Source organism: Lacerta agilis, chromosome Z, assembly GCF_009819535.1.
Source record: "Lacerta agilis isolate rLacAgi1 chromosome Z, rLacAgi1.pri, whole genome shotgun sequence".
NCBI classification, from domain to species: Eukaryota; Metazoa; Chordata; class Lepidosauria; order Squamata; family Lacertidae; genus Lacerta; species Lacerta agilis.
Window position 1 is genome coordinate 23,021,761 of NC_046331.1, and position 23,972 is coordinate 23,045,732.

Here is a 23,972-nt window from a genome sequence, read left to right on the forward strand (position 1 = left end):
CCTGCAACTGTGATGCAGAACATATCCACAGGGTTAGTAGCCATTGATAGCCTTATTCTCCATGAATTTGCCTCATCCGCTTTTAAAGCCATCCAAGTTGATGGCCATCACTGCCTCTTGTGGGAATGAATCCCACAGCTAAACAATGTGTTGTGTGAAGAAGTCCCTTTTTTATCTGTCCTGAATCCTCTAGCATCCAGCTTCATCAGATGTCCCTAAATTCTGGAGTCAAGAGAGAGGAAGAAAAACTGTTCTCTACCCACATTCTCCATACCACGTGTCAAATTATACACTTCTATCAGGTCACCTCTAGCCCTCCTTTTCTCTAAACAAGAGCTTTCCAAACTTTTCATGTTGGTGACACACTTTTCAGACATGCATCATTTCACAACACAGTAATTCAGTTTTACTAGCAAACTGGAGGTTAAACTAAACCCTTATAAGAGCGACCGCATGACACACTTACACTGCAGCCGATACACTAATGTGTTGCAATACGCAGTTTGTAAAGCTCTGCCCTAAACCAACAAGTATCCAAAGCTGCAAGCTTTCCCCATATGGGAGTTGTTCCATCACCTTGACTATGTTGGTTATCGTTTTCTGAAACCTTTCCAACTCTACAATTTCCTTTTTTTTTTAGGTGAGGTGACCAGAACTGTCCACAGTATTGCAAATGCAGTTGCACCATGTAGGTTTCTCAGGGCTGCCATACATCCGGGCGCCCAGGTGGAATTTTCAACAACCTTTTAAGATGTCTGGTAAAACCCGAGTGTATAGCAGCCCATATTGAAAATGTTGCCTTTTTTGCACATTTTTGGGGAAATAGCTGGGGGAAACAACTTTTTTTTTTTTTTAGTTCAACAACTTTTATGCCCAGATTTTCACTTCTTTAAATATGGCAATATACAAATCTAGGTTTGTATAATTTTATGCCATTTTGATGGTGGCTGTTTCATTTTCAGTTCTTTTCCTAATGATTGATATCGTAGAAGTTGCCTTTTTCATAGCTTCTGCAGGGATCCCTGCCCCATCCCGGCGAAGACGGCTTGCTCCTTGGAGGCTGTGCTCCCTGGACAATGGCACGAGAAACCCAGGCCCACGGCAAATGGGAGCAGATAGAGGGATGTGGGTAAGGGGTGACCCCCAGCGCAGCCCGGACTGGAGCTCCTCACTATGGCCATCAGGGGGATTTTCCTGACAAGGGCTGCATCAGCCAGCTGGGCTTCCCCCTGCGCAGCGCAGCCCTGTTTGGCTTTAGTTGGGAAGTCGCTCTGATGGTGGCTTGCCTGCCCCAGGCACCGGCAACCCACCCTATGCCACACCTCTGACCCCTTTCTCCTGTCAGCTTGCATCACACTGTTCCTCCCAGGTTTCTACCATCGCTGCCTTTTCTAACATCAGCCAAGGCCTCACTCTTTTGATGTGCTAATGGCTCATTATCCCAAGACCATCACCTCACAGGAAATTAATCTGACTCCATGACCTTTTACACTTTTTTATGCTTATTGCATACTAGTTGATCCACCAGGATTAGGGATGTCAGCCGCACAACACACATCGTAAGACAAACAAGTCTGACATCCTGTTTTAACATACAAGTCCTAATTAAACCCCAACATTTACTAAATACAGGCATTTAGCACCCTCAAACTTATAACAGTATTCTTTTACATGTTTGCCTTGCTAGCCTTGTGGAATGCATTCATTTCCTGCATTCAAGTCATATTCAGACTTAGGGTTGTGGGTTCAAGCCCCACTTTGGGCAAAAGATTCCTGCATTGCAAGAGGTTGGATTAGATTACCCTTGTGGCTTTAAAATTCTGTGATTCTATGATTCTAAGTGTGTAGCACAGGGCTGAAAATTGAAGAGGCTTGAAAAAAGTAGTCGGGGCGTGGAGGTGGTTCAAAGCTTTTTTTTGCCTCTGGGCTCCAGAGGCAGCTTAGATACTCTCAGTGCTTAAACTGCTTTCCTACAGTCTCCTTGCACACTCATAATTCAGATTTTCCCAGGTAACATATGCCTCCAGTGTTTTCCAGAAACCAGATAGACAAGACGGGGGAAACAATATTTTGTATCTAAGAAGGAAGAGGGGAAAAAACCCCACCTTAAGACATAACTCTAAGGCATAAAATTGTTTCCCCAAAAACAACAGGTGTCACTGCTAGTTGAAGCTAAGCATATGAATTTTGAGCATAAGGCCACACTTTGATGGCAACTTAAAAAAGGTATTGAGGCAGCAGGTTTAATTTTCCTTTTCCTAACTTTTCAGTTAGTCAATACAGATGGCAGTGCACATTTTGAGCTTGCTTGTATTGTACCGGCCTGGCAAGTAAAAATTGCTTCTATGAGAATTACACCATTCTTGTAGCTAGACCACCTTTTGATGACACAGATATACCAATATGCCTTCCTATGCTTCCATCATGAGTATTGGCCAATTGAGGTTTTAAGCCACTAGACATTTAACAGAAAACTCTCCAAGAAAAATTTCCCACTGTCTGTGAAACTACTCTGCCAATTTGCCTTCTCAGCTTGGGAATACAGTACAGTGGTACTTCAGTTTACAAACTTAATCAGTTCCGGAAGTCCGTTCTTAAACCAAAACCGTTCTCAAACCGAGGCGCACTTTCCCTAATGAGGCCTCCCGCCGCCAGTGCCCTTCCACCGTTTGGATTCCGTTCTTAGACCGAGTTAAAGTTCTCAAACCAAGACACTATTTCCGGTTTTGCGGAGTTTGTAAACTGAGGTACCACTGTACTAGGTTGACTGTCCTACCAAGACATTCTCTCTTGTTTCTTCAGCACAGGTCTATCTGATTTCTAAAGAGCCTGAGGCAGATGCAACAAGAAAGGAGACACCTGGAGCAAAGGTGGTGTGGGGCTTATGCTGAAATAGGTTGTCACATAGATCACTGTGACAGCAGGAAACCAAGTATTTTCTCAGCTGCCATTGCACCTGTTACCTGTCATCCACTGGATTATCTTATTGTCATAAATGACCAGGTGAACTGCAACAACAACAACAACAACAACAACAATAATAATAATAATAATAATAATAATAACGAAAAATAATAATCCAGGGAAAGGTTGTTGAGTGAGCAGTTGCTTTCCAGCTTTAGGTTGAACTGGATATCACTGATGTTTGGGAGGCTTGAATTTCCATGAGTTTCCATTATTTTGTGGGCACAATTTAAGCTGCTGCTGCTGCTGCTGTTTTTTATAAGGACTTTAACATGCAGGCCCTCCAAATGTCCCTATTTTTCAGGGACAGACCCAGATTTACAGAAGGTGCCCTAGTTTCTGATTTGATCCTGTAACGTCACTATTTTTGTTGGAGAAATGTTGGAGGGTATGGAGTTATGCAACACCAGAGCCAAGGAGATAAGTACCGTAACTATACAACCTTTAGAAGACTTATGAAAGCAGCCCTATATAGGGAAGTTTTATTAAGTTGTTATATATGTTGGAAGCCACCCAGAGTGGCTGGGACAACCCGGTCAGATGGGTGGGGTATATTATTATTATTATTATTATTATTATTATTATTATTATTATTAAACATTATCATTGTCATTGTCATTGATGTCCCTATTTTCATCAGACAATTGTTGGGTGGTATGTAATGTGGTAGGCAAGAATCTCGACTAAAGCATCCATGACAGATTGCCGTCCAACCTTTGCTTAAAAACTTCAAATGAAGGAGAGTCCACAACCTCCCAAAGGAATCCATTCCATTGTCAAATAGCTCTTACCATCAGAACTTCTTGTAACTTGAATCTGTTGGTTTGGGAACAGGAGAAAACAAGCTTGCTCCGTCTTCCTTGTGACAGCCCATTTTGACATTTAATGAACAATGCAAAGAGTTGAAATAGCAATGACATTTTTTTAAAAAAAAACACACTGGTAATACTCAGCTGAAGTTTTGCTGAGAAAGGACCTGTAGAAATTAAAAGACCTAACTTGTTCTTGTTCATTAATTTTAATGGATACTCTATTTTAATTGTATACTCTATTGTTTTTGTAAACTTCTCTGTAAACTCTGTGGAAAGCCAATGTAGAAATCTTTAAGAAAAACAAATACTCAACAAAACATTTTTTAATGGCTGGGATTAAGGCAAGGTGAAATAACTTGAATCTTTTTATATATATGCATTTAGGCTGTCATCCCATAAACACTTATCTGGAAATGAGCCCCATCGGGGCTTATCTTTGGGTAGACACAGATAATATTGCAGTGTTAAATAAAATGCTTTTTTATATATTTGTTTTTTCCTCAGCCTCTTATTAGGCATGTGGAGAAGGATAGAAACTGATAGAAATAACCACTGTTAAGTATTTATAGAGATTATTTATATCAGTCTCTATCCAATTCCCACCCAGTTTGGCCAGCAATGTCATTTCCCCCAAATAACGCCCACCTGTCCATCAGTTGATACCACTGGGTGACAGGATGGGTGAGGGTCCATCCTGCTGAGAGCCAGTGTGGTGTAGTGGTTAAGAGCGGCAGACTCGTAATCTGGTGAACTGGGTTCACGTCTCTGCTCCTCCACATGCAGCTGCTGGGTGACCTTGGGCTAGTCACACTTCTCTGAAGTCTCTCAGCCCCACTCACCTCACAGAGTGTTTGTTGTGGGGGAGGAAGGGAAAGGAGAATGTTAGCCGCTTTGAGACTCCTTCGGGTAGTGGAAAGCGGGATATCAAATCCAAACTCTTCTTCTGCTGAGTGCAGTGGGATAATGTTAGTGAAGCAGACTCCTGCACAGAGCAGGGCTGAACCCTCTACCCATCAGTTGATGAGCAGAGAATTCTATCCTGCTAGGTGCTGATTCACCAGCACGTTTCCTTTGAGGAACTTGCTGGCAAACCAAACCCCTCCCCACCACCTGCCAAAGTTGGCATGCAGAGCAAGGGGAGATGAAGATCTGGCCTGCTGGTCCCTGCCTCTGATTTAACAGTTAACAGAAATGATCTAGACAACCTTAAGCTCTTTGAGGTTGCCATTGATCGCAATGGGAAAGTTACCCATGGCCCACTGAAATCAATGGGATTTTAAAGTGCTGAGCTTTGTGTAGACCAGGGGTTGTCAACCTGGTCCCTACCGCCCACTAGTGGGCGTTTCAGGATTCTAGGTGGGCGGTAGGGGGTTCTACAGCACAAGCTGAATCCTCCTTCCATCGAGCACTGGTGGGCAGTAAGGAAATTTTACTATCAAGAAAAATGCATTAGTGGGCGGTAGGTATAAAATGGTTGACTACCCCTGGTGTAGACCATGTTCTTTACATTTAATGTGATCAATATATAAGGTTGTTTGCTACTGTTCTTACATTCACGACCTCAATTTCATAATTTCAAAGAAAAAAAGAGGCCCTATTTAGTCTCTAAGCATACCTGAGCAGAGGCGCTGTCTTGCACCCAAGATTGGGGGGCAGTGCGGTGCTCAACGTTGCATCATTGGGAGGAGGTCAAGCCCAGAGCGGTGTGGTTTCCTCTCTCATGCTTAGGAGCTAGCCACTGAAACATGCCGTGTTTGACTCCATGCTCTGGTTCCTCTGCCCCCTCAAAATTGAGGGGGCCTGGCCCCCTGCCAGCAGATTTTGAGGGGGGGTGAAGACACCTCTGGCCCTAGGAGTTGGTGTGCCTGTAACTGAGCTGTGTTAGCTCAGCACATGAGTGGGAGGAAATCCCATCCAGAAGTTAGGTTCAAATTTAGTGGGTGGAATGTTCCTTCTGTGCTCATGGTAGTGGTAGGGTGCACTTAGGCAATTTTTAACTCTGGATTTAATGGTCCTACTTGCAGGGGTTGCTTTTTAGAGGGCCAGTGCTTTCATTAGGCCAACTAGGAAGCCGCCCAGGGCACAGACCTCAGAGGGGCACAGTACTGACCTTTGAGGGGCATAGTTTTGTATAGTTTTGTTTTATAAATTTCTGATAACATTTTACTTATATTTTTGAATAATTTTATCATTTTTAAGTCACTCATTCATTAGAATTGCTTTTTATTTTTTTCTACAAACATTGGTTTTTTGAAAACTGAAGTTAACAATTTGTTTCTGGGGGGTGCAAGTAGTTACACTTGCCCAGGGCACAAAATAGCTTGGCACTGGCACTGTTTAGAGGTGTGTTTTATTCCTAAATGTGTAGCAAGCCAGATAGCTATGTTGAGAGAACCCTTGGATTTCTGCCCCAGCATCCTCCGATGACATACGTGCTCAGGCTCCTATTAGAGCGCTGTCATGCCAAAGGTGTATCTTGACAAACACTGTGCTGTTTAGGCTCACTGTGACTTTTCCTTTGAGACACTTTTAGGGCAATATTCCAGTTTGGATAATTACATTTTGTCTCCTCACCCCCTGGTGCTCTTACAGTTAAGATGATGCATCTCCTTGTCCTCTTCAATCATTATGTAGCACTTGTGTGCTCTGTTGAAACAGCTGCCCAGATTCGCTCCCCCAAGGCTGTTTCAGCTAGGGATGATTCACAATTTGTTAAACTGATAGATATCAACACTTTTGAGTTCCTTAGGATGGAAGTGAGCCAGTCAAAGAAAATGGGGTACAATTCATCTTGGGGGGGGGGTGCCAGTACTGTGTATCGTTGACTACAAAAAGCACTGGTTTTACTACTTTGCTGTTTGCTACCTTTGCAGGAGAATGGTAGAGCTTCATTTCATTTACAAATTACCCAGAAAACCAAAGACCAGTTTCAAATACTTTATACTATCTTACTATCTTCTGGATCCCTTAGTAAGTACATGTATTATAGACATATACTGTTATAAGTTGTGGTGTATGTACAGGAATACAGGCTTTCATAATGTATTTTGGAAGGTCTCCAGGTAAATTAAAAAGAAAAAAGAAAAATAACAGTTGTTATTGCAAAAAAAAAAACAAAAAAACAATCTTTCCAACTCCACTGCATTATTACAGCGGCTGAGGTTCTACCTGCCTGCATACTGTCTCACCAGAGTGGTACATGCACTTGTTAACTCTTGCTTGGAGTACTGCAACATGCTCTACGAGGGGCAGTCTTTGAAGGTGACTCGGAAACTACAAATAATCCAGAATGCAGCAGCTAGACTGGTGACTGGGAGTGGATTATAACACTGGTCCTAAAGAAGCTACACCAGCTCCCAGTATGTTTCTGAGCACAATTCAAAGTGTTGGTGTTGACCTTTAAAGCCATAAACGGCCTTGGCCAAGTATACCTGAAGGAGTATTTCCACCCCCATTGTTCAGCCTGGACACTGAGGTCCAGCTCCAAGGGCCTTCAGGCAGTTCTGGTGAAAAGTTACAGGGAACCAGGTAGAGGGCCTTCTCGGTAGTGGCACCTACCCTATGCATAGCTGTCAACTTTCAGATTTGAAAATAAAGGATCAGCAGCCTCACCTATGACAGTCACATGGCAGTGGTGGGCGGAGCCAGAAGCAAAAGTGGGCGGAGCAGCTAGAACGCGGCATCTGCGCTCTTCCCCCATTTTTTACAGACAGAAAGAAGTGTTTGCATTGCTGAGAAGGAACCAGAGGAAAGGGGTGGATTCTGTGTGTTTGCACGCGTGCGCGCTTTAACACCAAGGTTTGAGGGGTGGGGGTCATGAGCAGACTCCTCGTTCTCCTCAAAGGGGAAAAAGCAATGAGGAGCAGCAGCAGCAGCAACCGAACCGGCCCCTTCACCTGCCTCTTTGGCATCTGCTTTCCTCCTCCCTTCCCTTCCCTCTCTCCCTACCCCCCCCCCGCCACTCGGTGCATCTCCTCCCCTCGGAGTTGGCAGCTTGTTGGCCCAGCCAGAATCTCGCGGCCGTTGGCGCTGAGGGCCGGAGCTCTCCTGCCGGAGTTGGGCTTCCCGGGTGGGGGGGTGGACTGCTGCTTGGTCTCGCCCCGCCGGCCCTCCTGCAAGGGCGAGGAAGAGGAGCGGCTTGCCAGCCAGCCAGCCTTTGCACGCTCTGCATTCCTCCATATGAGCGAGCCTCGCCGTGCAGACTTTTGTTCCCCCGGCAAGAAGTTTGTGTGCTGAGAAGGGGCCGGCTCTGCCGGGCGGGAACGCCCAAGGGCCCACCCCATGGGGGGGCGGGCAGCGCGTTGCTCAGTAGGCCTGCAAGGCGCATGGCCGGAGGGGAGCGGAACAAGCTGCTGCCCCAAAGCACCCCATCCACTTTCTCACGCAACCCGGGAATATACGGGTTTTTGCGTCATCCGGGACAGGAGCGGGAAACGCGTTTAAATACGGGGGAATCCCGGCCAATCCGGGATACTTGACAGCACGGACCCTATGGAACGCCTTCCCACCAGATGTCAATGAGATAAATAACTATACAGCTTTTAGAAGACATCTGAAGGTAGCCCTGTATAGGGAAGGTTTTAATGTTTGATGTTTTATTATGCTTTATATTTGTTGGAAGCTGCCCAGAGTGGCTGGGGCAACCCAGTCAGATGGGTGGGGTACAAATAATAAAATTACTACTACTATTACTATTACTACCACTACTACTACTACACAATCCTAGGCATCCCTATGCAAAAATAAGTCCTACTGAGTTCAGTGTGGCTGACTTCCAGGCAAGTGGATATAGCAATGCATCAAAGCCTTAGTTTTTCAAATTCTGAGAGGTCTTTTAGGAACAAACTAGATTTTACGGCAGCAGATCTGGATGTTTACACATTGACCTTCCTCAATTGTATAAAAAGAGGAGTGAGTGGGTTTTTTTTTTTTTTTTAAGCATAACCATAAGCTTGTGGGTAAGGACTACAGAACCTTTCCTTATCTGCTGTTTGTTCCCTTTGGTGCTTTTATCCTCCTCTGAGAGAAAAGAACCTCAGGAGAACTTTTTTAAAATACCAAGGTGAGAAACCATCAATAAACAAGAGATGTACTATTTTCTTACTGCACGAATCACTATTCTGTTTTTGTCATTATGCATCCTAAAAAAAAAAAATGCCTTCTATATACAGAAGAGTCGTTAAGGACCCTAAAATGATTAATCATGTTCAGTTGGAGTGTATCATTCATAATTGTTTAAAGTATTCTAAGATCACAGTCACTGTTTCTGTAAGGTCACCACATATCTCTCTTGGCGCTTAATGAGTTCTACGCCTCTGCTCCCTTTTACAGCTAGTGCCCTAACAATGTTGATCTCAGGAAGCAGTACACCCAATTTAGTGTGACCAGAATGTTGAATGCTATGTAGAGTAGCTGGGAGTTATCATTTAACCCCCCCCCACCCTGAATTCTGTGGGATAGTAAAAGCAGGCTGCAAACTGCGACACAGGTGAATGGGGGGGGGGGAAACCAGGCCTCTATTCCAGAGACTGACATCACCAAGGACAGGACAAGGAGAGACCCTCCAAGGTTCACATCACAAGAGCCCAACTGGATGAAGCCAATAACTCTAATCTTGAATTTGGTCTCACAGTGGCCAATCAGATGCTTATGGGAAGCCCACAAGCAGAACCTTGAGCATAAGAGTACTTTCCCCACTTGCATTCTCAGTGGCAATGCTTCAGAGGCATACTGAGGTGAAGCTAGTACTGTCCCACCCTAGCTACAGGTACAGGAGCAGAATGGCAGGTGGACAAAAAAAGCAAAGAGAGCTGCTGCCTTAAATACTCTGCTCAAGAGCATCCTGGAGGGCAAGTCTTGCATCACATCCACTTGTTGTTGTTCAGTCGTGTCCAACTCTTCATGACCCCATGGACCAGAGCACGCCAGGCACGCCTATCCTTTACTGCCTCTCGCAGTTTGGCCAAACTCATGTTAGTAGCTTCGAGAACACTGTCCAACCATCTCATCCTCTGTCGTCCCCTTCTCCTTGTGCCCTCCATCTTTCCCAACATCAGGGTCTTTTCTAGGGAGTCTTCTCTTCTCATGAGGTGGCCAAAGTACTGGAGCCTCAACTTCAGGATCGGTCCTTCTAGTGAGCACTCAGGGCTGATTTCTTTAAGAATGGATAGGTTTGACCTTCTTGCAGTCCATGGGACTCTCAAGAGTCTCCTCCAGCACCATAATTCAAAAGCATCAATTCTTCGACGATCAGCCTTCTTTATGGTCCAGCTCTCACTTCCATACCTTTGTTGGCAAGGTGATGTCTTTGCTTTTTAAGATGCTGTCTAGGTTTGTCATTGCTTTTCTCCCAAGAAAAGCACATCCACACCATACATTTAAAGCACTGTTAAACAACTTTAACCATCAGGTCTTTGTACAAAGAATCCTGGGAACTGTAGTATGTTCAGCATGATGACCTCACAGATCTACAGTTCCCAGCACCCTTAACAAACTGCAACCCCCAGGATTCTCCATGACTGGTAAAGCAATATAAGAGTGCTTTAAATGTATAGTGCGGATGTAGATCAGCCTGCCATAACTACAACCTTTTAAAACTAGTGTTTTACATAAAACAATCTTTTTTTAAAAAAACCAAACACTGCTACTAAAAACAGCGTTCTGGATTTGATCTGAGCCTGATCACTGTCTGCTGAAGTATTGTAATATATCAATTAATCAAAAGGGGTTGTGAGTGGCTTTAAAATAAGTTGCTCTAGCAATGCATGATGAAGCTGCAGAGGTGGTATGATCTGCCTTAAAGGCCATTCCCTGAACATAATGACATCTTGCCACACTAGATTAACCCCCCTGCTTCAAGGCTCAGATATATAAAAATACACCCTATATCTCACACTCATGTCACTGGCCTGGTTTTAAAATAGTCAAGCTTCCTATGGCTCTTGTGGGAAACTACAGGATTTCAACATGGAGGATGTTGTTCACTGCCCATTTGCCCTTAAGAAGAAGCCTCAAAGGCAGCTATTACTTTCCCCCACTAAGTATACATAGGATTGTCTATTTACTTAACTGTTAAGTGTCAATGGGCAATATTAAAAGCTGGGGTGGGGTGGGGAGAGAGGAAGGAAGAACAGTTCCAAATAATTATTTTATTTTGCTTGTCTGTATGTATCATTCTAAAACCAATGAAAAAAAATGTCTGCACTTATTGGGCTGCCTCACTCACCTCGCCTATAAAGGATGCCCTTCTCTCTGGTGGTGTTTTTGGGAGCCATGGGAGAACCCTTCCCACCATATAATCACAGTCATAAGGTAGCCAAGGGCAGGTAGCAGCGTGCACGTTGCTGTTTTTTTTGGGGGGGGGGGAGGGGGTTGGTGGTGTTTAAAAAAACAGGATCCTCCCAGGCTCTGGCTTGCTGACTCAGACTTATATATTTCGCCTTCCTTCTCCAAGCCAACTCAGGTCATGTGAATTATTTAGTAGGACATTTTTCATTCTCTCCGAAGGGAGGGGTGGTTGGGAGGCAAGCTGAACTTCAACCTTTCAGACAGTATACCTGGTTTTTGTGTGTTTTTAATAATGCGATTAAAACGAAAAGGAAAAAAAAGCCCAAACCAAACACCGTCGTAAGCTGAGGCTATAAAGATTTTCCTGACACTGAGAAACGAACATGGAGTGGGGGAGGGGAAAATATGGGATCTGGAGGGGATTGTCAAAATGGGACACGGGGGAGGCTACTAATGTTACTCTTTCTTTTTCTCTCTCGTTATACCCCTTATTTTCCCCACTGTGTACATCAACGCTCCCCCCCCATTCCCACGTTGTCGTTGTTTTCAATTTCCCAACACATCTCGACATCCCTTTCCCTTCATCCTTGTTCCTCGGCCATTATTCCCTGGGTCCTTCTTCTCTCCCTACCTCCTTCCATTCAATCCTCCCTCGCTCCTTCTTCTGCCGCGTCTTCCCCGCACACCACTCCTTCATCTTTACCTTTCTATCTCCCATCTTCCGCTTCTCCTCACATCCCCCCTCCATCTCTTTCATTTCTCCTTCCCCACATTTCTTTCTTCGTCTGCTGCCCCCACATCCCCCCGTCCCTTCCTCCTCCTTTCGGTCCCCTCCTTTCCCACATCCCCGCTCCCCTTTCTCGCTCACGTCCTTCGCTCTTCCTTTCCCACGTCCCCTCTACTCTTTCCCGCACATCCCTCTCTTTCTTTCTCTCTCTCCCTTTCCTGCCTTCTCACATTCTCCCTTTCCTCCCCGCTTTCTTTCTTCTCTTCTCACATCCCCACTTCTCCGCCTCTTCTCTTTCTTCTCCTCATCCCCCCCCCCAATCTCCTCATCCCTCTCCTGCCTCCTCGCATTCCCTCCTTCTCTCTCCCCCTCCGTTCGCCCCTTCCTCTCCCTCCTGCCCGCCTCCCCTCCTCCCCGGCTGCAGGCGGAGCGGGCCCGGCAGGAGGCGGAGGCGGAGGCGGGGCGGCCGGGCGCACGTCCCCCGGCCGGCGGAGCGGCCCCCCCGCCATGGGTCGGAAGCGCTGCGTGGGGGGAGACGGCTCCAAGATGGCGGCGGGTTGCTGCGGGGTGAAGAAGCAGAAGCTCTCCAGCTCCCCTCCGTCGGGCTCGGCCGGCCCGGGCAGCGGCGGCGGCGGCAGCTCGCACTGCGGCGGGGCGGCGGCGGCGGCCGGGTCCGGGGGAGGCTGCGGCGAGCCGGGGTCCCTTCCTGCGCTGCCGGGGGGCGCCCCCCGCCTCAACGGCCTCGGGGGGCTGGCGGGGGGCTCCCCCGGCTGCGCCCTCTCCCCGCCGCTGCCGCCCAGCTGCGGCGCGGGACCAGGAGGCCTCTCCGCGCCGGCCGCCGCCTCGCTCCTCTCCTCGCCCGGGGTCGGGCCCGGCGGCTGCAGGAAGATGGTGGTGTCGGCCGAGATGTGCTGCTTCTGCTTCGACGTGCTCTACTGTCACCTGTACGGCTACCAGCCCCCGCGGAGCCCCCGCTTCACCAACGACCCTTAGTAAGTGAAGAAGGTGCCCCCCTCTCCTGTCCGCGGAAAGAAAAGGGTGCTTGCATTTGTGGGTGGGAAGCCTCCCCTTGGAAAGACCCCTCCCTAAGTTCAGTATGTGTGTGGATGTGTGTATGGGGTGGGGAAAGCGGTGGGGGGGGGGTTTACTTCTTTAATGACCTTTGGCTCATAGTTTTATTTATTCCCCCACCCCTCTTTGAAAAGCCAGAAGTCTGTAGGGACCCCCCCACCCCATGTCATTTGCCTGTCGTGTACTCTTCCCCCCCACCCGCTTTCCCATCTAGTTCTAATTCATAATATTTATAATGGCTGCGATCCCTCTGTGCATTCATTGAACCTTTCAGTAAGCTCCGTTCCACGTAGTGCAGGTTTGGGCTGTAAGGTGGGTGCCTGAAAAGTGTACTAATGTAAGTATGCTTACAGTGATGCAAAGTGGTAGCGTTAGTATGGATATATTAATGCAGACAATACTGGAAGCAAGCTTTCCCTCTCTCCGTATATATTTAAAAAGTGTACCAAGAAGTATCCGGCAACCCTCCCCAATGACCCTCCAATACATAATGCTCCTCTTGTTCTAGCACAATGTAACCCCAAACCGATTGTTTTCTGTGTAAGAGCCCCCCATTAGACTAGCAGGTAGCTCTCCAGTTTGTCTTGTTGCTCCCGTGTGCTGCTCCAACTACTTTTGTTAGAATCCCCCATATTTTTCCTGCTCTAAGAACAACTTCTCTTTCTCTCTCTGTCTCTCCCTCCCTCCCTCCCACTCACAGCCATTCTCACAAACCCTAAAGCCTTACTTACTTTATTAAAACACACAACCTTTTATCTCTGATAGCACTCCATTCCAATGTTACTGCCCTAGTGTGCTCCCCCTATGTATTTTTCACCCTGCCTAAAACGTCTGACCTAGATCCTCACAGTGCTCCCATCTCTTATGTACCAGGAATCCCCCACCCATTATCCCTAATTACTCTTCTATTGTAAGTAATAGTGAATACTGTATTTCAGTGCATCTGAATGAAATTGCTCTAGTCTTGTGGATAGCATCCTTCCCTCTAGCTATGCTCTCCTACACCTCTACACGGCTCAACACAACCCCTTTGTGTACCCCAACAAACACATCTTGTGGGCACCCTTCAGATTTTTCTGCTTTCCCTGTAAATACTTAACAGATCTCTCAGGGTTTTGCTTCCTCACCCTGTTTGTCTCCTAACACTCATACTGTACTTGTATGGGAGCTTGGGTGGAGTGCTGGTGGAGGGTGGCATATGCAGGGAAGAACTAGCAGGCAGAAAGAGAATCCTTGACACTTCCATCCACCTGCAAGTTTTTCATCCGAGAATACACCCCCCCTCCTCCCCATTTGAGAACAGAAGTAAACACAGCTAGGGGGGGGGGATGGACCGAGGTGGCTGCAATGAAGAGTTTCATTGGCATGAGAAAAGTTATGTATCCTTCCTCTCACCTGCCAGTTCTCCCCTGCATTCTGTTACTGTAGCTAAAGTGGGTTTAGTAGTAGAGTTTGCTAAGGTAATTCAATAGTTTTGCCTTCAGAGCAACTGCTTCAGCAGCAGCAACCTTTAGTGAATAATCCCTTACTTCCTTCCCATATAGCTTTCTCTTAGCTGAAATATAACTCCTCCTTTCTCCAGTGAGCAGTTCTGTAGCTACTTCAGTTATGTTCCTTGGCTTCTTACACTGGCAGGAGGGGGGGGGGGAGAAGGTCCTCAGTTCCAACTTCGCTAATGTCCCTTTAGGACCATGCACCCCATAATACTTCCACACCCATCACCTCACAGCAAGCATAAAATTCACAGTGGATGTCCTCTTTCAAAGTACAGCCCCTCGTTTATTAATTTTAAAACAAAATCATATACAGTACCACCATGTTTTCAGGTTGTTTTTCATAAGCAATCACTCAATAATATTTATTATATTTATATAATACTAGTGGTTTAAGCCCGTTAAAATAACGGGCGCTAGAACATATGTGGTCAAAAAGAGGCGCGTGAGGGAAGGAGCCCGGAGTGCGGAGCGTGTCCTCTGCCACCCCCACCCCCGCCCTGAAGGCCGTGCTTTTTTGTCCTTTTTTGTTTTTTTTAAAAACCCGTCTGCCTAACGACTGGGCGCGCGCGCACTCAGCTTCCCCCGCCTCTCCTGCCTGGGGAGATGTTCAGAGCTTCCCTAGGAGTTTCTTAGCCTGCCTTTCGGAGGAAAAGGCAGAGGGGGTGTGTGGGGATTGAGGCGGTCTCGCCCTCCCTCCATTCCTATCACCTTTGTAGTGGACGCGCAGGTTGTTCTGTGAGAGGCTAATGTAATTGAAGTTGTCCTTCGGGCTCCAGGAGCGCGGCAGTAGAGCTGCTTGAGGCACCTCTTGAGTTCCTTCTCCTGCTCCGTGGGGCAGGCTGTCACACAGCGGCTGCGGGAGCACGGCGTCCCTCCTCAGCCTCCGGAGCGTTGGCGCTCTGCGGGGCGGGCTGTTCTGCGCCGCTCCCGGGCCGCTAGTCCTCAGGGCCCCGAGTCAGATGGCGGCTGTGGCAGCGTGGCGTCCCTCCAGAGCGTCGGTGCTCCGCGGGGCGGGCTGCTCTGCGCTGCTCCTGGGCCGCTAGTCCTCGGGGCTCCGAGTCAGACGGCGGCTGCAGCAGCTGTGCCAGCGCGGCCTCCCTTCTCGGCCTCTCCTTGGCCTCTGGAGCGCCGGCGTTCTGATTCAACCGCCCCGCTTCAACTGCCGCCGCTGCTCCTGGCCCAATCTCTCTGCTCCAATCCCTGTGTCCGTGGGGCACATGCGCAGTAGCACAAACCCAGAGACACACGGAATGGACGCAGAGACACTTGGGTTTTATATATATAGATGCTCAAGATAGCATACAAATTCTTCACTGTCTCTTTTACTCTCACAGCAGCCCTTTGAGATAGGTCAGGGATAGCCAGTGCCGTGCCTTCTGGGTCTTTTTGACCTCAGTTCCCATAATCCCTGACCACTGGCAATTTTGGCTGGGGCTGATGGGAGTTGTAGTCCAAAATATCTAGTAGACACTATGTTGGCTACCACTGAGTTACTCCAAGAGATAGTGTCTAAACCAAAGATAGTAGGTAAAAAAAGATCGGTAGTGTAGGCTCCAGGGAAGGGAATTCTACTGACAGGGTACTAGCAATGAGAATGCTATCTCTCAAGTTACTGCTCAGACTGGGAGGGAACCCAGAAGAGAACTCATTGTAGATAGTCATGCTCTAGGAAGCCAATATACTGAGGCTAAACATGTCCAAGAGATGTTGCAGCTGATGGAATATATTTTATGCCCCAGAGGCCACTTGGGCCCCCAGTGGCAGCTGGATCCAGGAATATTCTTAGACTGCAGACTTCTTTCTTATGAGGAGTACAGCCCTGTCCAAGAAAGGTAGGACACCATCTTCCTGAGTGGAGGAACCCAGCTACCCAAGCTATGCATCCCCACATAGCAACTAGCATCCCTACAACATGTTTGAACCTGTATTGCAGGTTTTGCTAGTAAGGATCTTCACCACTCTATATTGCAGAAACTTTGTTGCCGTATAGTTAAGGTGGAAATGACATTATGCTATTGTAAAGTCTTGCCACTGTAATCCTAATAAAATCAAGACTATTTGTCCAAATTATCTAAAGGTTAACACAGAAAATCTTCATGCTAAGCACACTATAAATTGACCACATTAAAAATAAAATCTGATAAGAAATTACTGAGATACAGCAGTTGTTTAAAGATTCCCCCAATAAGTGCAAATTTATCCACTTAGTGACAATTATTTGCACATCTAAAATATACCTTCTGTTTTTCCCTTTTGCTGGTTTAGATACACTCAAAAATTCAAGGAAATTGCAGAGGTCTTCTCTTCCTGGTTTGGTGAAAATCTGTTGTGTATCCATAAAAATGTGAGGTTTTAAAATTTCAATTTCAACCCATCATTTAAGTAAGGGCAAGTCATATTTCAACACACATTCAGGGCTAGGTTGTGCCGGGTGAAGCTTCTCAGTTGGATGATCATCTGCTGCCAGACTGACAGCACAATCTTATACAGTACTAGCCTGCTCAGAATTAAGGCTCATTTAGTTCAATGGGACTTACTCTCAGGTGTAGGATTTCAGCCTCAGGAAGCTTGCAAAAGCCAGTAGGTCTGGGAAATGGGGGTGTAGGGGCAAGAGGGAACAACAGCCTGTATGTAGTGGTTGGTTGTAGTGCTTTGCATTATGTGTATGTTTGGATTTATTTGTGTGAAGTGAGTGTAAAGGGCTGAGCCTGAAGCAGTGTGTGTGTGTGTGTGTGTGTGTGTGTGTAAAGGGGATTGTGAGAAGTGCCTGTAAATGGTTAGACCAGGAGTGACCCAGACCACTTCAGGGAGAGAGCTTGATGGCTAAGTAAGGAGTTGAATGCAGTGTATATCCATAACCATGTACAGTATATTGATAATTTATTCAAAGAATTTTGCTATATAGGAGACCATTGCAGTAATAATAAGCACTGTTTGCTGCTTTGCATAGAATCTACTGTGTGCTTCACTGAACTCTTCAATACATATATTGTGAACTTTGTATATTTATCAGAATATTTTTTGATATGTTCATCTTGGAGATTGATCTTTTTGCCTCTGAAGCCAGAAATCTGCATAGCTAAACACAAAGCTAAACCTGAATATCTCATATCTGTCTCTGTATTCTGTTCATTGTGGCATTAGACCATTGAATTAATTTTCTCTTTGCTGTATCAGAGTTAAGTTATGAGTTCTCATAACCTCTTAACTTAAAGATGCACATTTGCCATGACATAACCACATTAGTTATCCTTTGTATGACTGTCCTACAAATAGAAACGTAAAAGGATAAGAAAGTATATTTTACTTAGTTTTTCAATGTGCTGTAATGGGTGAAGTAGGGATTCTAATCCAGGTTACTGAACAAAAATAAGGAAGCTTGGGAGGTAGCAATTGTTCTTGATTGATTGATTGATTGATTGATTAACATAGCACACAGGATTATGACCTTTGTGTGGCATAGAAAATGCTGTACAGCTGTCATACACATTGCCCCTATACAGAACACCCCTCACACAACATTTTCTGTTCAGTCAGGAACCTTATTTTTTTTCTATGAATTGCTTGCCTCATCCTAGCTAGTTTGCCTTATCCCTATGTTTCAAAGTACTTCCAAGCCACCTGTCTTAGAATACTCTGTCCAACTCAGATGGTGAGTGCCGATAACAATGCAGCCCAAACAGAGGAATGAGAGATTTGTGGAATGTAGAGAATTAAAGAAGTACAAATAAAAAACAAACTGAAAATCTAACTAGATTAAAAAGCAATGCCACACCCCAACAGATCACTGAAGACTTAGTACACTTAGTAGCTATGGAATGTTGAATGTCACTTGGAATAGAAAAATGAAGGGTGGCGGAGGAGTAAGTATCCTGGAGGAGGGCTGACAGGAAATCTGAACTTCTTCCACGAGATGAGGATACACAGCCACATTTTGTTACAGCTCCCACTTGTCCCACTTACAGAATGCTGTCTTATATTGTTTTCAACATAAGTTGTAATCTCTGGTTATCCCTCCTACAACTGTGGGTTGAAACAGATGGCCAGTTTCCATGTGGTTTCCAATGTACAATATTCCCCATGGCAGCTGTAACACGAGAGACAGCTGGTTTAGACTGGCCAGATGGAAAGCCAAGTGTAACTGTGCCCTCCATTTCTCTGGACATTCGAACAACTGTAGTTGTTGGCTTACCACATGACTGCTGTCTTTCTCAAGCTGTCTTGGCTTCAGTTTCACCAAAATTCTTCCTGTGCATTGAGCCTCCACAGTTACCAGGGCAGTACCTATGCTGCTATTCCATGAGAGTTAAGCATGATGTGCTGAACATAGAATTCAGCTTCCTGGAATTCTGAACTTTCATGAGAGTTTCTACTTCCTTTTGTCTGCAAAGGTAGGCTTTGAGATATGTGACCAATGCCTGCTAAAATGCCAGAAGCCAAGGAAGTTGATGAGTAATATTTTAAGCTGTGGGAGAGGAACAAAGAGGGGGAGAGAGAACATGCATCCCTGCCAAAAATGCTTCCACTTTCAAAAACATATAAACAGTTTATGCCTTTTGGTGGTCTCCATGCTTCTTCAGCTTCCTGAATCTCCCATTCCTTTCCTCCTCCTCAGCCTCTTCTGGACTAGGAATGGTGAAAATTCCATACCCTGGAAGCTGTATGACAAATTAAAACGCACACACTGCGTTTTAGTAGTGACATGCACCCTACTAGGGTTGTTGCTGATGTGTATTGCTGCACTCTTGCACTCATCCACTGTCTGCAACGGTGAATACCTTATTGTTCAGCAAATACATCTTGGAGAAGACCTGTAGGTCCTTGGCCATGTGAATGTTCAATTCTAGGCATCTCTAGGTAGGGTTGGGAAAGAAACCTGTCTACAAATCTATGGTGAGAGCACAGTTACCTCACAGCTGCTACAGCTTTGGTTTCTGTAAAGCAGGAAAGGGGCATCCAAAATGATAAGTGGGCTGGAGTAACTTCCCTCTAAGATTTGTGACCTTTTTTTGTTTAGAATGAAATAGGGTAATAGGGATCATGTATATAAAATATTGTGTTGAAAAAGTTGGCAGAACTTTTTCTCTCCCTCTCATGCTACAGAAACCCAGGATCATCTAATGAAGCTTATATGAGTGACAGATTCAAGATACAGAAAACAAAAGTAGTTTATATTGTGAACCTCCCTGAGATCTGTGGATGAAGGGTGGTATACAAATTCAATAAATAAAATAAAAAAATAAATAAAAACTAGTTATTCGCAAAGCACATAATTAAACTACAGAATTCACTACCACAAAATGTGGTGAGGGACCCCAACTTAGATGACTTTACAAAGGCATGAGACTCAGATGATGGGCATATATTTTCTCCAGGATCAGAGCAAGCTGCCTCTGAATGCCAGTCTCTGAGAACAGGAGTGGAAGATTGCTATTGCACTCTTGTCCTGCTTGTGAGCTTTCCAGAGGCAACTATTGGTCACTACTGGAAACAGGACTCTGAAAAAAAATAGCTCTTTGGTCTGATCTAGCAGGGTATGTTCTGAAACCCTGGAGGGCTAATACAGTATCTTCAACCTTTTCAGACCCAGGACCAGGGTGGATTTGATTTAAATCAAATAAAATCGATTTAAATCACTAGTCAGTAAGACTTGATTTAAATAAAAAAAATTTACAGAAAGACTCATTTTTGCTGGTATAATCTTAATATTTACAACCAGATGAAAGTTTCATTTTTGGAATAATACATTTTTCAGAGTAATTTTTACAGTTATATAGAAAATTACTGATTTGATATACTATTAGAAATACATTGACAGATAATTATGAAATTATTCTGAGGTTTAATAAGTTAACTTTATATTTGGACAACTTTTCTACTGTATTGGAAGGAGAAAAATAATTTCCTTAATAACAATTTAAACAATTTATTTAACTAACACAATAACATTATAGCATATGTATCCATGTTTGTTAACTGCTGTGGTTAAACGATTAAAAAAAACAACAACCCTAGACTGAGTTTTAGCACACATGAAAAATTTAAAACCAATCCTTATTTCCTGATTAACAGCCTTTGAACTATAATGTAACTTAAATAGAAAACTATCTTTAGAAAGATTTTTCCTCCAAAAGCATTTTATTTTAAAAATCCGATTCAAATAAAAAAATCTGATTTTTTTAAAAAAAATCATTGATTTTTTAATGTGCCCAGGACCCACTTTTCACCCAAGCATGCATTTGGGGACCCATTTCTTAATATTTTTGCATGGTAGTAGTGCTCCTTTTGTGACCCATCTTGGATCAGGCTGCAACCCACCACTGAATAGCAGTTGTGTAGGTAATACGCAGCTAAAGGGATCAGTGCTCTGGCTTGGCATAAGGCAGCTTACTGTGCTGCATCTTGAGAGTTACATGCCCAGCCTCCTTATTCCATGTGCTGACTTGTTGGCTGGCCAGTAAGTCTCTTATCTAAGCCTTCTAGCTTCCTCCAGTGATTTCTGTATCCCTAACTCTTCAGTGATTCCTAAACAAAACATATGCTCCTCTTCAGAATGTAATCTGAGCTACTCATGATAGATTGTGGATCATTAAAGCCCACCATTATGTCACTCTTGCTAAGAATTACTTTATTTCTTAGATCCGTTGCATTGGCAGGCTTGTGCAGTGGTTAGTGTCAGACAGTGTTCAAAACTTTTATTGTTCTAGGCACATTTTGCAACAGGGAATTTCATTAGTACGAGCAGTTTCTGAGCTCGGCGCAATACTGCTCCTAAGATTTCAGATTAAAACTACAAAGTGAAAGGAAAGGAGGACCTTTTTCTGCGCCCGCCCGCCCCCCACTTCCAGTTATTCACTGGAGAAGAGACCCTCTTAAGAATATTAGGGGGGTGAGCAGGGGAAGGACTAGACCATGTGAAAAATGCACAGTTCATTTTCAACTTTGTATTCTTGTTATAAAAAAGCACACCTAGACATTCCATTGTTGCTTCCATAACCTAGGTTTACCTCAGTTTTTAACATTAGTGTCAGACTAGACTGAGGAAGCCCAGATTCAAATCCTCACTCAGCCATGAAACACACTAGGTGATTTTGGTTCTCCTTCCTTCCCTTCCTTCTCCCTGTGTGTGTGTGTGTGTGTGTGTGCAGGGTGGATAAAAATCAAAGATTTTTTTTAAAAAAGGGATATTTTTTATTTAAATCGATTTTTTAAATTGGATTTTTAAAATAAAATGCTTTTGGAGGAAAAAAATCTTTCTAAAAATACTTTTCTATTTAAGTTACATTATAGTCCAAAGGCTATTCATCAGGAAATAAGGATTTTAAAAAAGTTTTTCATGTGTGCTGAAAAAAAAGTTTAACCACACCAGTTAACAAACATGGATACATATGCTATAATGTTATTGTTTTAGTTAAATAAATTGTTTAAATTGTTATTAAGAAAATGATTGTTTTTCTCCTTCCAATAAAGTACAATAGAAAAGATGTCCAAATATAAACAGTTAACTTATTAAACCTCACAATAATTTCATAATTACCTGTCTATGTATTTCTAATAGTGTAACCAAATCAGTGATTTTTGATATAATTGTAAAAACTACTCTGAAAATGTATTATTCCAAAAATGAAACTTTCATCCGGTTGTAAATATTAAGATTATACCAGCAGGAATGCCTTTCTGTAAAAATAATAATAATATTTAAATCAAGTCTTACTGACTAGTGATTTATATCGTGATTTATATCGTTTTGCTTTAAATCAAATCCACCCTGGTGTGCATGCATGTGTGTGCCTAACCCAGTGTTTTTCAACCACTGTTCCGCGGCACACTAGTGTGCGGCGAGATGTTGCCTGGTGTGCCGTGGGAAAAATTGTGTTTATTTGATTCCTATTCAAGAGAATTACTTTATATATAGTCAATATAGGCACAGAGTTAATTTTTTTAACATTTTCTAATGGTGGTGTGCCTCGTGATTTTTTTCATAAAACAAGTGTGCCCTTGCCCAAAAAAGGTTGAAAAACACTGGCCTAACCTACCATAGGGTAGTGGGGGCGGGGATCCATGCACGCCACCTAAAGCTCCTTGTTGGAAAGGTGAGATAAATAAAATTATAGTTGTCCTGCGAACATGTTTGAAAGCTGGGGCAAAAGTGCCTAAAATAAAATGAGTTACGGACAGGAGTGAGTTTTCCTTTCACAGTGTTTTGTAAAACTCTATTCTGCCAGTATAGTTTTCTGAATAAATCCACCTTTTCTACTGATAATGTTTTTTTCTCTATACAGTAATAGTATTTCTCATGCTCAGTCTGTTTTATTAACAAATTTCACTAAATACCTTGCCTGCTCCCCATAAACTAGTTCCATAGTTGCTCAGTATATCCTTCTCTGCCACTGTGCTTTTAAAAAAATTTCTTTGTGTCACCAAGAAATCATCTCCCATTCTACAGTCCATAGTTGCTATGGCTGTAGCTCCCCATTGTATCAGTATATTTATACAATAATCCTCTCTCTGCTCCAAGCCAGCTAATGATTTTGACTTCACCTGTGATGCCATATTAACCAACACATCCATTGTGCAACCAGTAATGCTGGGTGGAGGCTTGTCGATGACTTTGCCCTGTGTATCTGAAACACAGTGCAAAGTTGGGGACAATTTTTTGCTCTCTTCTCCAATTTCAACTTTGGAGATTGGTAGGGGATTCTGTGTAGTCTGTTATCAGCCTCCCACTCTGGTCTCTATCCCTACCCTTCATCCAGCTTGGTGGGGTAGAGGCAAGGCTTGCTTTGGCTTTGACATTTGCTGATCTTTTGGAGTATCTAATGAACTTCAGCACAAGCTGACCCAAATCTGCCTTCCTGCTCCAACTTAGAGCCGAAAGGGGAAGGCAGAGGCAAACTTTGGCTTTCTACCTGGTAGTCCGAACTCCCAGTGGGCATAGAGCCAAAGTAAATCCCAGGCTTCCTCTGATCTTTGTGGCTGGGGAGGGAGTGGGAATCCCCCTGCCTTGCCCTGGGAAGAAGCCTGGACCTTCTCATGCTTGCTAGAGGTTGTGTGAGCCCTTGCAGTGCTGAATGAAATTGTTGACCCTTGAGAAGAAAGCTCCACCAGGGAAGCTTCAGTCTGCCAAACAGAGCTGTGTTGTCATACTTGGCCTTAGTTATGTGCTTACATGGCTCATTAAAACAGGCACTTTGAAACCACACAATTTTAGGAACACTGAATGGATTTTCACTAGACAAGCAGAAGGCACACCTTCACAAAAAAAATTGAATTGTTAAAATAATCTGAATTGCCAAAAGATTAAGCTTCGACCGTGTTTTCAGTGGATACGAAAACGCAAACAGAATAAAGACTATGGTTCAAAGCAGGCTTTTAAACTGCGAGAACTTAGTCATTTTTTATCAGATGTTCTAAAATTTGTTCAGTCTATACCCCTCAGCAGGAAGATTTTCTGTGCCAGCTTCCACACTGACAAGAAAATTGTCTTGATTGTTTGATCAATAGATTTTTAGGCTTTGAAATGACAGAATGCCAAACTGGTCACTTAACTTAATTTTAGTGCCGCTCTTGTACCTATCGTTAAGAGCTGTGGTGAGTACTGTATATTCTGGCATA

General features: G+C 44.3%; 1 protein-coding gene across 1 annotated transcript in view; it reads left to right on the forward strand.

The window, feature by feature from the left end:
- Positions 1–12,272: 12,272 nt before the first annotated feature.
- AMMECR1 (AMMECR nuclear protein 1) overlaps positions 12,273–23,972 on the forward strand; it is a 96,928-nt gene continuing 85,228 nt past the window's right edge. Inside the window, exon 1 of the mRNA XM_033138376.1 lies at positions 12,273–12,782. Coding sequence (XP_032994267.1) covers positions 12,298–12,782 — 485 coding nt within the window. The 5' untranslated portion in view covers positions 12,273–12,297. The remainder of the gene's footprint in view (positions 12,783–23,972) is intronic.